Here is a 15,269-nt window from a genome sequence, read left to right on the forward strand (position 1 = left end):
TTTCTTTAATAGTAAAACAAATGTATTCCAATTAATTTTCATTTAATTTGGTTTCAGAGCAAAATCCCTTTTGGGGTAAAATTAATTCTGTTTAGTTTCACCTAATACAACAGCTAACTCCTCCCTTGAGGATAAATTATTTGGTTTATAGGCATCATATACTAATGATACACAGTAGCCTTAACAATAGCCTTCCCAATAGAACAAAGTACCTCCAAACACCAGCAGTTTATTCTAATGAATCACACTCTTGAATTAACAACTACTTCAGGAAGTTGTCTTAGAATTTTCTAGATACTTGAAGGAAACATCAAGTTATATGTTAAATCAAGTATGGATGAATAGAAGAGCTCGAATCTCTTATTAATACTTACTAATGAATCCATTTTCAAAAATTCTGAAGAAATAAGAATTGAAATGACATTTCCTGGCTCTAAAAAAAAAGAGAGAAAAATTAAATTCTCCTTTTGATTTGCACCTCAATCTCCTTAGAACAGGCTCCTTCTCACCTTAAAAGAGGATGTTACTTTAATAAGAACAATTTAATAAAACCTTACTATGGCTTATATACATGAAAGAAAGAAAATGAAATGTTAAAACTTACAGTATAGAGAAAATGCATAGTAAATTTGCCTTGGAATTAGATTCATATCAAGTAAAAAGACTCCAGCTAAAGATATGATATATGCAAACTCCTCCTTAACCAAACCAGGGAAAAAGATAATTAAAGTTGTGAACATAACTCATCACACAAAAATGACAGTGAAGCTACTTCAAATGTGGTTCAAATGATTGTTAAGAACAAATACTTAATTTAAAAGATTCTGAAAGATAATATAAAATTTACTATTGCAGAAATGCAAAATTACTTCCTAAAGGCAGACTTCGGAGGCACAACCAGGGAAAGGGGGATGCCAGCTGATGCTATCTATCATTTTAGTAAAACAACCTCAGTCATCTCCCATGAGGTATATTTTTAAGAAAAAGAAAAAAACTGTGATTTTTACCATTATAGTACTAAGACAATCCTCCTAAATAAAGGACTATGCAGGCAATGATTAAAATACGTAATCCCAATCTTTCCTTAAGTAACAATTTTAGATTAAAGGTTCTTAGAGAGCAATGGTAAAGGGAAGAAGGAGCTGGTGAAAAAGTTCCTCAGGAAATTATAATATAACCCGTTCCAGTTAAGACACAAGGTCTGGATTATTAGCAATTTAATTAAGCATTTTGGTAGTTTTCCTAGTTAGAATAAAGATTGCTTTTATAAAAGCTTACATTTGTAGCCACTGATTTAATGTCCAAGATTACAGAGAGACCAGTTTTGCACCACTTTTTTAACCTGTACTATGTTCTTAAACATACTAGATCAAACAGTAATTTTTTTCTCTCTACATATTTTGATTTTTATTTCACACATACATATCTGCATGTTCTGGAATCTCTGGGCTCTGACTGGTTGAAAATTTTGAGTTAGCAATTTTGTAATTTTAAGGACCATTAGAAACTTTTTTTATTAATTTGGTCACAAAAATGTATTAAATTATGAAGTTCCTCAGAAGACTTCTTATATCCTGTCAGTAGAGGTTTATTTACTAACAAGAGTCTAGAAATATTTTGCTACTACTGTAAATTGCAATTCTAGTGCACAGAAAGACTGTATTAAACCACCAGTGTGATTTCCTATACAAATCAATGCCCCCAAAAGATTAATTAGTAATTAGTCTTCTGATCCTCTAGAACACTGGTTCTCAAACTTTTGCTCTCAAGACCCCTTTAAAAAAATCTTAAAAACTGAAATTCCTGGAGAGCTTTTGTTTATGTGGGTTATATCTATCAGTATTTACCATATTGGAAATTAAAACAGAAATTTAAAAAAATATTCATTTAAAAATAATGAACTAATTACATATTAACATATTTTATGAAAAATAACTATATTTTCCAATAGAAACAAAAAAATAAGTGAAAATAGCACTGTTTGACATTTTTTAAATAAATCTCTTCAATGTCTGACTTAAGGGAAGACAGCTAGATTCTTGTATGTTTCCACATTGAATTTCTGAGTAGTCTTTCTTAAAGGTTAGTTGCAATGGGAATTGAAATCATATCAATGAACTTTTCCTATTCTGCTATCTCAAATCCACTGATTTATCTTGTACTTTGAGTGGACCTTCAACCCATGCATGATTTTTTTTAACATCATGCATTGGTCATTAGGAAGATATTGGTTCACTGAATTATGCAAATCTTCCAAATGTTGAAACATTTCATTGCACAATACACACACACACACAAAATCTCACCAGTCTTATCAGAAACATCTTTAAATATTGAGGAAGTGTCAAGCACATGCAAGCAGATACAAGTATTCCAATACTTTGTCTCACTTGAAAGCCTGAATTTTATCATTGGCAACAAATATTGTTAGTTGTTTCCCTTTGATTGACTGGCTCATTTAATTCATTTTCAAGAAAATATTTGTCTGGGGAGTTCCCTGGTGGCCTACTGGTTAGGATTCTGTGCTTTCACTGTCATGGCCTGGGTTCAATCCCTGATCAGGGAACTGAGATCCCGCAAGCTGCACGCTGTGGCCAAAAAAAAAAAAAAAAAAAAGAGAGCGAGAGAGAGAAAGAAAGAAAGAAAGAAAATATCTGCCAAATGCCTAAGTCTGAATAACCATAACTTGTCAGCCGTTCTTCCAAGTAAAAATGGTTTCGTAAAACAGCAGCTAGTTTGTAACTCAAGCAACTGTACAAATGCTTTTCCTTCAGACAACCAACATACTTTGGTGTGCAGCAGGAATGCACTTCCTGTGTCATTACACAGAATATCAAAACGATGTATACTCAAGAGTCAAGAGTTAATAAAATTAGTAATTTTTACTGCCTCATCAAGGATATTCTTAAGTGAAACTGTTTTTTTGTTTTCTTTTTTCCTATGAGCACATGGTGTTGAAGAACACAGTGACCACTAATACAGTGTGATGCTCCTTCCTTGATGTGTGCTAAAGCTCCAACAGTTTTACCCTCCATTACTTATGTACCATCTGAACAAATGTCAACACAGAGAGAAAGACAAGCAACATCCTGGCATTATTAAGCAGATTCTCTTGACCTTGTGGATCCTCTAAAAGGATCTTTAGGACTCCAGTGTCGGTCACTGTACCATACAGTGAAAATAGCTGATCTAGAGACCTGTCCAGTTGCCATAAATTCACTATAATTGGCGTACAAAGGGTGAGGTATCAGTTTCCTAAAAGGTGATTACTAATCTGAGCATAAATACTAATGTTTGAACAATTTTCCACATTTCATGTTTGGCCTGAAGCAACTTCCAGCTGACACAAAAATTGCACTACAAAATAAGCAATAGATTGTCTTTTACCTAAAGTGGGCATCTCACAATCTTTATTCTCCTCAGTGTTCCTTTTAACATATTTTATCAACCAGTTGAAAATGTGAACGTCACAATGAACTGAAATGTCCACCTCTTCCCAGCGCTGGGCGTCCACAGATAAATATTCAGCAAAGTACTTCATTTCTGATATCAAAAGATCTCGTGGGCAAATAAAATCTTCTTTCAAGTTTTTTGCTTCATCACATACATGGATCACCATGTTTGGCCTTCATAAAAAATGTTACACAGAAATGAAATTATTAGAATTTTAGAAGAGGAGCCAATAATATTGACATTTACTGGAAGTATGAGAACAAGATATTTTTCAAGGTTTTAACTACACATCAGTTTTACAGGGTTTGACATTCAGGAGTTTTCATAAGTGTCTTGCTAACCTGATCTGTATCTGAAAATTGACTAATTTTAGTTAAGCTACTGATTTAATAAAACAAAAATATTTTTACTACAGAACTTATAATTTACAGGGTTTTAAATTTATTTTCAAATTATAAGTTAATTATAATGTTTTTAAAAATACCAATTCACACATAAAAATTAAATTATACATTCTAATTCTTGAGAGGAACATAAAACAGCACTTTTACATGGTAATGGGTATGGGAAGGAGATATAAATTAAATACTAAAATTTTCTTACTATTAATAAATAGGAAAAACAGTTAAAATTATTCATTGAAGTATCAAAAAATTAGCATACCTACTTTGTTATTTTTAACAGCAAGAAAGCTTGTTTCTAGGCATTCAATAAATATAAATTAGTAAATGTGGTTAAAAAATTCTTAAGACTACAATGTGCTTATTTACACATTTAAAAAACAATTTAAGAATAAGTTTAGATGATGCATCAGAAAGATTGCTTCAAAAATTATATACTCCTTGAATTTATATGCCCTTGAAAATTACATCACCACAAAAAGAAACACTAGTGTGATCCATAACTGCCTTCATGTCATTACAAAAGGAAGCGATTAGATAGGAAGTGACAGAATACCCTATAATATGAATTTAATGTGTGTTTAATTGAACTTCAAAAATTTTAATACAGAGAAATTACATTTGAAACAAAATTGGCTACAGAAAAAGGATTAATAATCAATGCTCTGTCGAAGTCAAAGGAATTTAAGTAACTCTGCAAGTTGTTCTTTCAAAGAAATTGTGGTCAAAATATAAAGAGGTAATGGCTGGTATAATGAAGTATGAAATTTCTGTGGTTTTTTGGGCCACAACATGAAATTAGATAATCCTGATTAATTTATCAGATAAATTTTTGTGCCATACCCAAAACCTATCAGTTAAAAATCTATGTGAGGGGGGCTTCCCTGCAGTCGAGTGGTTAAGACTGCGCTTCCAATGCAGGGAGCGTGGGTTCAATCCCTGGTCAGGGAACTAAGCCACGCGGTACGGCCGAAAAAAAAAAATCTATGTGAATAAACTAAAATTCACTAAACTATAAAAGGGTGAATTTTTTTATTGTGGTAAATACACATAACATAAAATTTGCCATTTTTAAATGTACAGTTCACTGGCAGTAAGTGCACTCATACTGATATGCAATTATCACCACCATCCATCTCCAGAACTTTTCAAAAGGATAAATGTTATGGTATGTGAATTATATATCAATAAAGCTGCTATAAAAAACTATCAGAACTGAAAATATACAAAGGAGCTTTTAGAGATGAAGAAAATGTTCTTTATCTTCATTGGTTATATGGCTAAAACTCATCAAAGTGAATACTTAAATATGTGCAGTTTATTGTATGTAAAATACACAAAACAATACAAAATTATCAAAACTTGCATTATATTGAAAGATGTATTTTAATTTTTAAATATTTCTACAATGAGTAATTATATTCAAATAGTTCTAAAATACACATCCAGTTTCTTTAATAAAGTTGGAGAACTAATGGCAGCGACTTTTCTTTGGGTTTTAAAATTTACTTTTCAAAATTTTATGTTAATAGATGTTATTTCTAATACTTACAAGATGAAAATGAATTTTTAAAGTGGAAAACTGTTGTGCAATTTATAAGCAATATGAATAAGCCACACGTTTACCTATCTAGCAATTGTTTATAGTTCAACACATCAACTACCCTCATTTCAATTATTTCAGCAATTGCGTAATGTGAAATTCCTAAATTATGGTAATTGATATATAAAATTAGCAATCATATTTTTATAATTTAAAGTTGATATTCATATTAAAGCTTATCTAGCAAAGAACCAGCCTCCTACCCTTCAGATTCTTCAGTCTTTTCTCCACCATTATGAGTAGTACAATTTTCACTTTCTGAAGAACAATTCCTTGTGGAAGCTATACTATGTCTTCCTTAAATACAGAAACAAACACATACAAAAACAAAGGGGGGAGGTTAGCATTTCTAACTGAGAATGGGTTTTTACTTATTGAATGGTTATACTATAAATTCATGGTTTCCAAGAGTACTTAAAGATGGTACTTTGTCAGGTGCCTTAATATTTCTAAGGTATATGGAAAAAACAGTACAAAAAAAGGATCACAAATTGCTAACATTACACTGAAGATTTAAAAAATACTAACATGGTGTGTAGGGATGGGGTCAAATTTTCAAAAGCCTACAATATAGTTTTCTCTTCCTGAAGCAAATTTTTATATTAATACTCTGCTGCTGCTGAAATTAAAATAATTCACTACACTGAAGATTTCTAAAACCAGTTATTATTTCCAATGAAGTTGTGGAAAACATCACTTCTACACTGCTGCTATGTCATCTGAAGCTATTGCTGACTCCAATAGAGGGGAGCTGTAGAAAAGATAACATGAGAGGCAAGCAAGGTTCTCCCAGTGTAAAAAAAAAAATAATTAAGTAAAAGGTACAGGTCGAATCCCTTTAAAATTTACAACATAACATAAATAGGCTAATGGAATGGAGCAGTAAATTTTGATAAAGTAAAAAGCTTTTTTTGGTAATAGTGTTTGACCTGTATGTTAACATCTACACTTTTTTTTTTTAAATACAGCAAAGACAAATTTCTAAAGCTCAGGAAAATACAAATACTAACAGATTTTTCTATTAATGTTTCTATTAGCCTTTAAATAAAGAAAAGTTGATGGGAATGCATAATATTTTGTAGAATTGTCATAAGGACAAGCACTGAATTTTGTTTTTAAAACCTTACCTGTTTTAGAAACTGCATCCTGACCAACTGGAGTCTCCTGAAATTCTCTTTGTGTGCCAAGAAGTGAGGATTTGATATACGTGGCTAAAGTTTCAACAGGACTCTCTCCAGCAGCCATGAGGGGACTATAGTGGTTGTCCACAGGTGAGCTTCCACTGTTCTTCAGTTCATCAAACCTCTTTGCACACTGTAATGACATAAAGTAAGGAAATGCATGTCTGGGGGTTTTAAATCAATTTTTATAAGTGAATATTAATCTCTTGGGTAACATCTAGAAAATTAGCGCACATTTCAATACATGAAAGCCTCTGACTTACTTTTTTCTTTTTTAAAATTCAGGGTAGTTTTTAAAAAAAATATGCTTTAACTCAAAGGCATAATGTATTTATGCTTTTGTAGAAAAATGAAGAATGCCTTTATCAACCATATTTCCCCACGGTCTATGTCTATCATCAGTTGATAATTTTAATAATTTAGTTAAAAACTTTGCTTTTATTTTCACACTGAATTTCCACCAGGAACAAGACCAAATTCTAACCTTCAAAGAAAAAAAAAAGTATCTGATTTGTGACACTAGATTTTCTTTATTAAAATAATGAGTCTTTGTGCTCACTAACAGTGAGGTTCACCATGCACAAAATACTGTAGTAACACTTCACGGCCACATATTTGGGCAGTTTGTTCTAGAACAGTGTTTTTCCTTAACCCATTGTTAGTCACGGAATCAATTTAGAAAAGTCCAGATTAGCAACTAAAAAAAAAGAAATAAAATACAATAGATTAGAAAATATCAAGAGTGCATTAAGCATAATAAGGCTAAGTAGTCCTTCATGAAAATGTCATTTCTAAGTGTGTACTACGTCACAACATAAAATGCCTTCCTTAATGTGGGTCTTGGTCAAACAACACTTCTATAGCATTCATGTTTAAATCTCCATCAGTAGCAACGTGGGTGGCAAATTGCATAGCAGACCAACTAATCTGGGAGGTGCAAAAGGAGAAAAATATATATCACGTATACACGCATATGTTAAGTGAATAATGTATTGGGTATGGCATCATTCATTTATTACACAAAAATTTATCAAGTACCCACTAGATATTAAGCACCATTTTCAGAAAAGATTGTTTACTAATAGTACTATAGTACTATTACTACAAAGAAATCCCTATTCAAGGCTTAGTCCTTTGAAAATGCATTTAAAAGACACGTAAGTGTAGGACTTCCCTGGCGGTCCAGTGGTTAAGACTCCATGCTTCCACTGCAGGGGGCATGGGTTCGATTCCTGGTCAGGGAACTAAGATCCCACATGCTCCATGGCACAGCCAAAAGAATAAACAAAAACAAAAACAAAAAAAGATACATAAGTTTAGACTAAAATATTATACTCAGTATGTATGTCCACCTCTTTAAGCAAAGTCTTAAAATTAAATAAAAATAATTAATATGATAAATGAGAAACAGAAAATATTTTTGTATGAGGACTGAAAAAAGCAGTGATGAAGGCCTGGCAAAGAAAAAAAATGTTGTAATGATTAGAAGAATGTACAGGTTCACAGGTACATCTATAGGATAAAGAATATAAGTGATTTAACTGAATCCATTTTTTCTGCAAAATGAGTTTATTTTTTGTAACAGAGAAAGTGGTTAGGTAGGCTTTTTTAAAAATATAAATTTATTTTATTTATTTTTTATTTTTGGCTGCATTGGGTCTTTGTTGCTGCTAGTGGGCTTTTCTCTAGTTGCAGCGAGCAGGGGCTACTCTTCATTGCAGTGTGCAGGCTTCTCATTGCGGTGGCTTCGCTCATTGCAGAGTGCAGGCTCTAGGTGCGCAGGCTCAGAAGTTGTGGCGCGCGGGCTTAGTTGCTCCGCGGCATGTGGGATCTTCCCAGACCAGGGCTCGAACCCATGTCCCTTACATTGACAGGCGGATTCTTAACCACTGTGCCACCAGGGAAGCCCTAGGTAGGCTTTTAAACTGTAGATTCTTCTGATATCTTTTAGGTAATGCTTATAGCTATATTGGAAACTGAATGTAGGTTTATCTTATTTAACAAAGCTTACAACAATTTCTAATACTTATGAAATAAGAAAATTATGAAATCTGAATATTTGAAATGAACACGATTGCTTAAACAAAAAGCAAGTGAACTGTAAATAATTTAAAGTACATTGTTAAATCTTTTGTGTTTAAGCAAAAATTACATGATATCTATATGCAAAAGAAAGGTTGGACCCCCTACCTCATACCATATAAGAAAATTAGCTCAAAAGAGATCAAAGGCTAAGTATAAGAGCTAAAACTATAAAATTATTAGAAGACAATGTAGGTAAAAATCTTCATGACCTTGGTTAGGTGATAGTTTCTTAGATATAACACTAAAAACACAAGCAACAAAGAAAAATTAGATATACTAGGCTTCATTAAAATTTAAAACTTTGTACTTCAAAGGACACCATCAGGGAAATGAAAAGACAGTCCACAAAATAGGAGAAAATATTTGCAAATCACATATCTGACAAGGGACTTGTATCTAGAATACATAAAGAACTCTTACCACTCAATGATAAAAAGACAAATAATGCAATTGAAAAATGGAAAAAGGATATGAATAGACATTTCTCCAAAGAAGCTCTATAAATGGCCTATAAGCACATTAAAAGATGGTCAACATCATTAGCCATTAGGAAAATGCAAATCAAAATCATAATGAGTTAACACTTCACACACACTAGGATGGCCATAATAAAAAAGACATAATAAAAGTGTTGGCAAGGATGTGGAGAAATTGGAACCCTCATACATTGCTGGTGAAAATGTAAAATGGTATAGTCACTTTGGAAAAATTAGATACATTATTTCAACTAAGGTAAATGCTTATCTAGAAAATGTTAATTCATCCTTTCTCCACTTTCAAAATACCAACAGGTCAACTTCAAAATGGAAAAAAAAAATCCGGGAGATTAAGAGAACATTCAAGAAACTTTAAAAATATATAATTTGGGGGACTTCCCTGGTGGTCCAGTGGTAAAGAATCCACCTTCCAATGCAGGGGACGCGGGTTTGATCCCTGGTCAGGGAACTAACATCTCACATGCCATGGGGCAACTAAGCTTGCACGTCACAACTACTGAGCTCGCACACCTCAACTAGAGAACCTGCATGCCACAAACCACAGAGCCCACGCGCTCTGGAACCAGCACACCACAACCACAGAACTCACGCACCCTGGAGTCTGTGTGTCACAACTAGAGAAGAGAAGACCCACACACTGCAACGAAAGATCCCATATGCCTCAACAAAGTCCCCGCGTGCTGCAACTAAGACCTGACACAGCCAAAAATAAATTAAATAAATAAATAATAAATAAACCTTAAAAAATATATATATATAGGTTTTTTTTGTCCACCAGATGTAAAACAATATTGAAAATAAGTCAGTACGGAACAGTCAATAGGATTAGTTTAAATAGAGAGATCAATGGATTAGAATGGTAAGTCGAAATAGATCTGAAGGTAAAATTTCAAACCAGTAATAAAGAATGGACTATTCAATAAATGTTGAGACAGCTAACTAGTCATTAGGAAAAAAGTTAAAACTAAAAAAATTCCAGGGACTTCCCTGGTTGCACAGTGGTTAAGAATCTGCCTGCCAGGGGCTTCCCTGGTGGCGCAGTGGTTGAGAGTCCGCCTGCCGATGCAGGGGACACGGGTTCGTGCCCCGGTCTGGGAAGATCCCACATGCCGCGGAGCAGCTGGGCCCGTGAGCCATGGCCGCTGGGCCTGCGCGTCTGGAGCCTGTGCTCCGCAACGGGAAAGGCCACAACAGTGAGAGGCCCGCGTATAGCAAAAAAAAAAAAAAAAAAAAAGAATCTGCCTGCCAAATGCAGGGGACACAGGTTCAAGCCCTGGTGTGGGAAGATCCCACATGTCGCAGAGCAACTAAGCCTGTGCACCACAACTACTGAGCCTGCATTCTAGAGTCCGTGTGCCACAACTACTGAAGCCCACGTGCCTAGAGCCCGTGCTCCACAACAGGAGAAGCCACGGCAATGAGAAGCCCATGCACCACAACGAAGAGTAGCACCCACTAGCCACAACTAGAGAAAGCTGGCACGCAGCAATGAAGACCCAACGCAGCCAAAAAATAATTTAAAAAAACAAATTCCAAGTGGAGTCAAGATTTAAATGTAAAATAAAAAGTAGTCAGCAAAATGTAGGTGATTTTATATTATACACAGTCTTCAGGTTGAGAAGGTTTCTAAACATGACAAAAAAGGAGAACATCAAAGTAAAAGATTCACAGATTTTTAACATAAACTTTTAAACATTTGTATACAAGAGACTATCATTAATAACTTATAGGCTGAAAAAAAACTGAGAAAAATAGGCTAGATTAAGGGTTAATACATTCAATACATAGAAAACTGTTATTAAACTAGTAAAACAACAAATTTACAAATAGAAAAAGGATATGGAACAATAAAATATAAAACATTCATCCTTTAGGATTTAAAGAAAGAGAAATGAAAACTGTGATGAGATAACATTAAAATCAAATATATATTTATTCACATATAAATAAGAATTTTGAAAAGACACACAGAGAAATAACACTTGATATATAAAGTACAAGGATCAGGCACTCAGCTATTTTGACTGGAGTACAACATGAGTGACCCTTCCAGTGGACAATATGTAACAAAAGCCTTAAAAATGCACATGCCCTCTAATGAAGCAATTCTGCTTCTGAGATTATCCCCTAAGAAAAGAATAAGATATTTGTTACAGTGGTATTTGCAGTAGTCAAAAGTTGGAAACAATAGCTTAAATATCCAATAAAAGGTTCAATAAATTATGATTTAGCTCAAATAAAAGAACAGTACACTGTCATCAAATGTAGAACTCTAGCAACTGACACATAAAGATGTTTACAATATGATAAGTGAAAAACAAAGCAGCAAAGTAGTGCATTTGTTACATGTCCACTTTAAGAATTCATATATGAATAGAAAAGAATCTGGAAGGATATATACAAGGTTTCAACAGCTTACTTTAGGTAGGGTCAGATTTATAATTCTGATTTTTCACTTGTTTCCTTGTGTGTGTGTGTGTTATGTTTGTGCGTGTATTCTTTGAGGATATGTCTTGTTTAGTAATAAGAAATTAATTAAAAATTAACATTACTGGGCTTCCCTGGTGGTGCAGTGATTGAGTCCGCCTGCCAATGCAGGGGACACAGGTTCGTGCCCTGGTCCGGGAAGATCCCACTTGCCGCGGAGCGGCTAGGCCCATAAGCCATGGCCACTGAGCCTGCGAGTCTGGAGCCTGTGCTCCGCAATGGAGAGGCCACAACAGTGAGAGGCCTGCGTACCACAAATAAATAAATAAATAAATAAATAACATTACTTAAAAATAGTCTGATTCACATTTAGTTGCATTTTAGTTAAAAAAATAATTTCTTGGGAATTCCCTGGTGGTCCAGTGGTTAGGGCTCCGTGCTTCCACTACAGGGGGCACGGGTTTGATCCCTGGTCAGGGAACTAAGATCCTGCAAGCTGCACAGTGCAGCCAAAAAAAAAAAAGTTCCCAACTGAGTGACTTTGAATATGCAGTGGATATTAGATGATAAGATGGAGTTATTGTTATTTTTCTTAGGTTTGATCATGGTACTGTAGTTATGCAATAATATCCTTATTTTAAGATGTATGCTACAGTCTATGAAGTATCGTGATGTCTGAAACCTACTCCTAAATGTCAAAAAAAAAAAAAGTTACATAAAGAGATCAAGCAAACACCTAGAATTGCTGACTCCAAATAAAGGATATAGGGATGCTACACTATTCTGTTAACTTTTCTGTATGTTTGAAAATATTCACAATAAAAAGTTGGAAAAATAGTCAAATTCACAGGTTTGCCTTGTTTTAAAACCTCACACGTAAAAATCCAAAAGATGAAAAAGTATAGATTAGGGAATGATAATATACACTTAATAATAAATTCCCTCATCATTTCACAAAGACCTATAACATAACCGAGGGCAAGTAATCCCTGTGGGTACTGGTTTTCTCAGCTGTAAAAGAAGAGGGTAGAATTTGGTTCATTCACTGATCCTATAGGTATTTATTGAGTGTATATTATGGGCCAGGCAGTGGTGCATATGCTTAAAACCTACTGGGTAAAATCACTAATGTCCTTTCTACTTCTAGAAATCTGAGATGACTCATCTACTTTAGGGTTCCTTTAAACAGCAAAAAATTCTGAGGTCAGTGTTTCTCCAACTAGGGTTCATAGATGAATTACCAGAAACCTAAGAGTTCCCTAGAAGAGTTTTTAGATTGTGAGTTTTGATTCTGAGGATAACATTAATAAAATCATCCAGGTCATTAGGATGACAGAATATTTCCGTGCCTATTAGCTTTTCTGTTGTAAATTAATGGTAAATTAAGTTGGTACCAAGAAATATTTTAATTGTCCACAGCTAATTTTATTTTATTTTTTTAAGTTTAATTTAATTTAATTTATTTATTTGTTTGTTTGTTTGTTTATGGCTGCTTTTGGATCTTCATTGCTGCGTGCGGGCTTTCTCTAGTTGTAGTGAGCAGGGGCTACTCTTTGTTGCAGTGTACGGGCTTCTCACTGCAGTGGCTTCTCTTGTTGCGGAGCACGGGCTCTAGGCACGAGGGCTCAGTAGCTGTGGCACACGGGCTTAGTTGCTCCGCGGCATGTGGGATCTTCCCAGACCAGGGCTCGAACCCGTGTCCCCTGAATCGGCAGGCAGATTCTCAACCACTGTGCTACCAGGGAAGCCCCCACGGCTAATTTTAATAAAGGACAATGTGGAGGAGAAACCTGGTATAGAGACGAGATGTGTTAGTGCCAAGGGAAGGCAAGTAATGTCCTGGCACAACACACGGCTTCATGGTAGAGGGTTAAAGAGAGAAAAGTGGAGAAAGAGTAAAGGCTTTGAAGGGCACATGGCTGTACAGGCTAAATGCAAAAAAATTTTGTGCCACAAGAGGCTACACAAATATTTGCATTATAATCAGCAATTTAATTTCAGCAAAACACTATTACTTATCACATTAAGTAAGCTTATTAGTTTGAGTTGTGTTGGTTTGAGTTTTCACTTGTCTATAAAATGTAAATTTGGTTTATGATCATATAGGTGTGTTTATACCCAGTATTGTTGGTGCACATTGAATTTCCACTATAATAATTTGTCATCATTGGCAGTTTTCAAGTTTTTTTCCTTTAAAAAGGTCTGTACGTTACTCAAGTTTGAGAAGCATAGCATTAGCAATTTAATAAAACTGGATTTACAAAAATGTTATCTACCCATTCAGTTGTAAACATGTAAGGTTGAATTTAAACATACGAGGTGGGTTAATATATCATATAATTTACATAGATTATATTCAGCCAAACTGCATCGTATGTATGCATATTCAGTATTTATATGTGCACTTGAATATGTAAAACTCAAATATTTCTTCTTAGTGTAACAGTTATTCCTTTAAATTGATCACTTTTTCTGATCTCTTTTCAGATATCTGGAAGACTGTTACTTACCTCTTTGGGTGTTAATCCAGGCACAAGCCTTGCCACTGATTCCCAGTTGATGGTCTGGTGGATTCCAATTAATGGGTAAAGGATCATGTCCAACACCATTTGGTTGTTATTGTTTAGGAAATTGTTGTTTTCTGAATATCCACGACTCATCTTTTGGAACTAGAGACAGAGAAGACAAATAGATTTATTTGCATCTGAAATCCAAATGTTTTCAGAACATTATAAATCAGTTATAATTCATTCTTAAGAATTATCTACTACTACATAAAGGAAAGATAAAACTGACCTAAAGTCAAAACAGAATATATAGCTCAAATCTCTTCAAATATAACAGCATTTGAATATTATGGATTGGTGGATAGATAGATAGAAGGATGGACAGATGGGTAAATATGTGATTAAAAAGTATGATAAAATGTTAAGGGTAGAATATAAGCGACGGGTATACAAGTGTTCACTATAAAATTCTTTTGATTTTGCTGTATGTTTAAAATTTTTCATAATAATATGTTGAGAGGAAAAGTTGAATACAATATATCTTCCTTAAAAAAAATCCTTATGTATGCCTGATCTGTATTTTGATTAGCAGTTCATGGATGGTAGAACTAAACTGTGAAAAAAAAAAAAGCTAGTTAAAAAGAATGATAATTTCATTGCAGTCCTAAGCCATATTTCCTTTATTTCTCTGTGAGTGAATGTCCATGCTATAAACAATGGAGGCTGAGTATACTTAATTTTGACTGATGTAATCAAACGAAACTTAGAACTAAGTTAATCTGACATTTTAGGGTAAGCATAATCATTGTTACTGCGCATGTGATTATGAGTTATATATGGTGGGGAGAGTATATCAACAAATGTAATTAGCATTGTTTTTATATGTTTGAAACATTTTTTGGAAAGTCCTCATTCCTTATCTTCAGAAGCAATGTGACAACTGGCCTGATAAGGTTTAACCCTTACACACACCCAAACAAACACCCTGACTCTCATATATAAAAAGCCAAGGCACCTCCACACACATACACACATGCACTCACACCTGCAGAGTGGAGGCTTTGCCTGCTTCTTCATCTGGCTCCTCACCCTCTCTCCTACCGTCACACATCCTC

The 15,269-nt window shown here is 34.2% G+C and overlaps 1 protein-coding gene across 4 annotated transcripts in view; it reads right to left on the bottom strand.

Moving 5' to 3' along the window:
* Positions 1 to 14,307, bottom strand: part of SANBR (SANT and BTB domain regulator of CSR) — a gene marked incomplete at both ends in the record, with an annotated part of 69,569 nt that extends 55,262 nt beyond the window's left edge. For 3 of the 4 annotated variants that reach the window (XM_079721470.1, XM_079721471.1, XM_079721468.1), the window contains 5 exons: positions 375 to 433; positions 3,388 to 3,626; positions 5,661 to 5,754; positions 6,585 to 6,771; positions 14,158 to 14,307. In XM_079721470.1, coding sequence (XP_079577596.1) covers positions 375 to 433; positions 3,388 to 3,626; positions 5,661 to 5,754; positions 6,585 to 6,771; positions 14,158 to 14,307 — 729 coding nt within the window. The remainder of the gene's footprint in view (positions 1 to 374; positions 434 to 3,387; positions 3,627 to 5,660; positions 5,755 to 6,584; positions 6,772 to 14,157) is intronic. The other variant, XM_079721469.1, reaches the window with a different exon arrangement.
* Positions 14,308 to 15,269: the final 962 nt, after the last annotated feature.

Source organism: Hyperoodon ampullatus (assembly GCF_949752795.1).
Source record: "Hyperoodon ampullatus genome assembly, chromosome: 15".
Lineage (NCBI taxonomy): Eukaryota > Metazoa > Chordata > Mammalia > Artiodactyla > Ziphiidae > Hyperoodon > Hyperoodon ampullatus.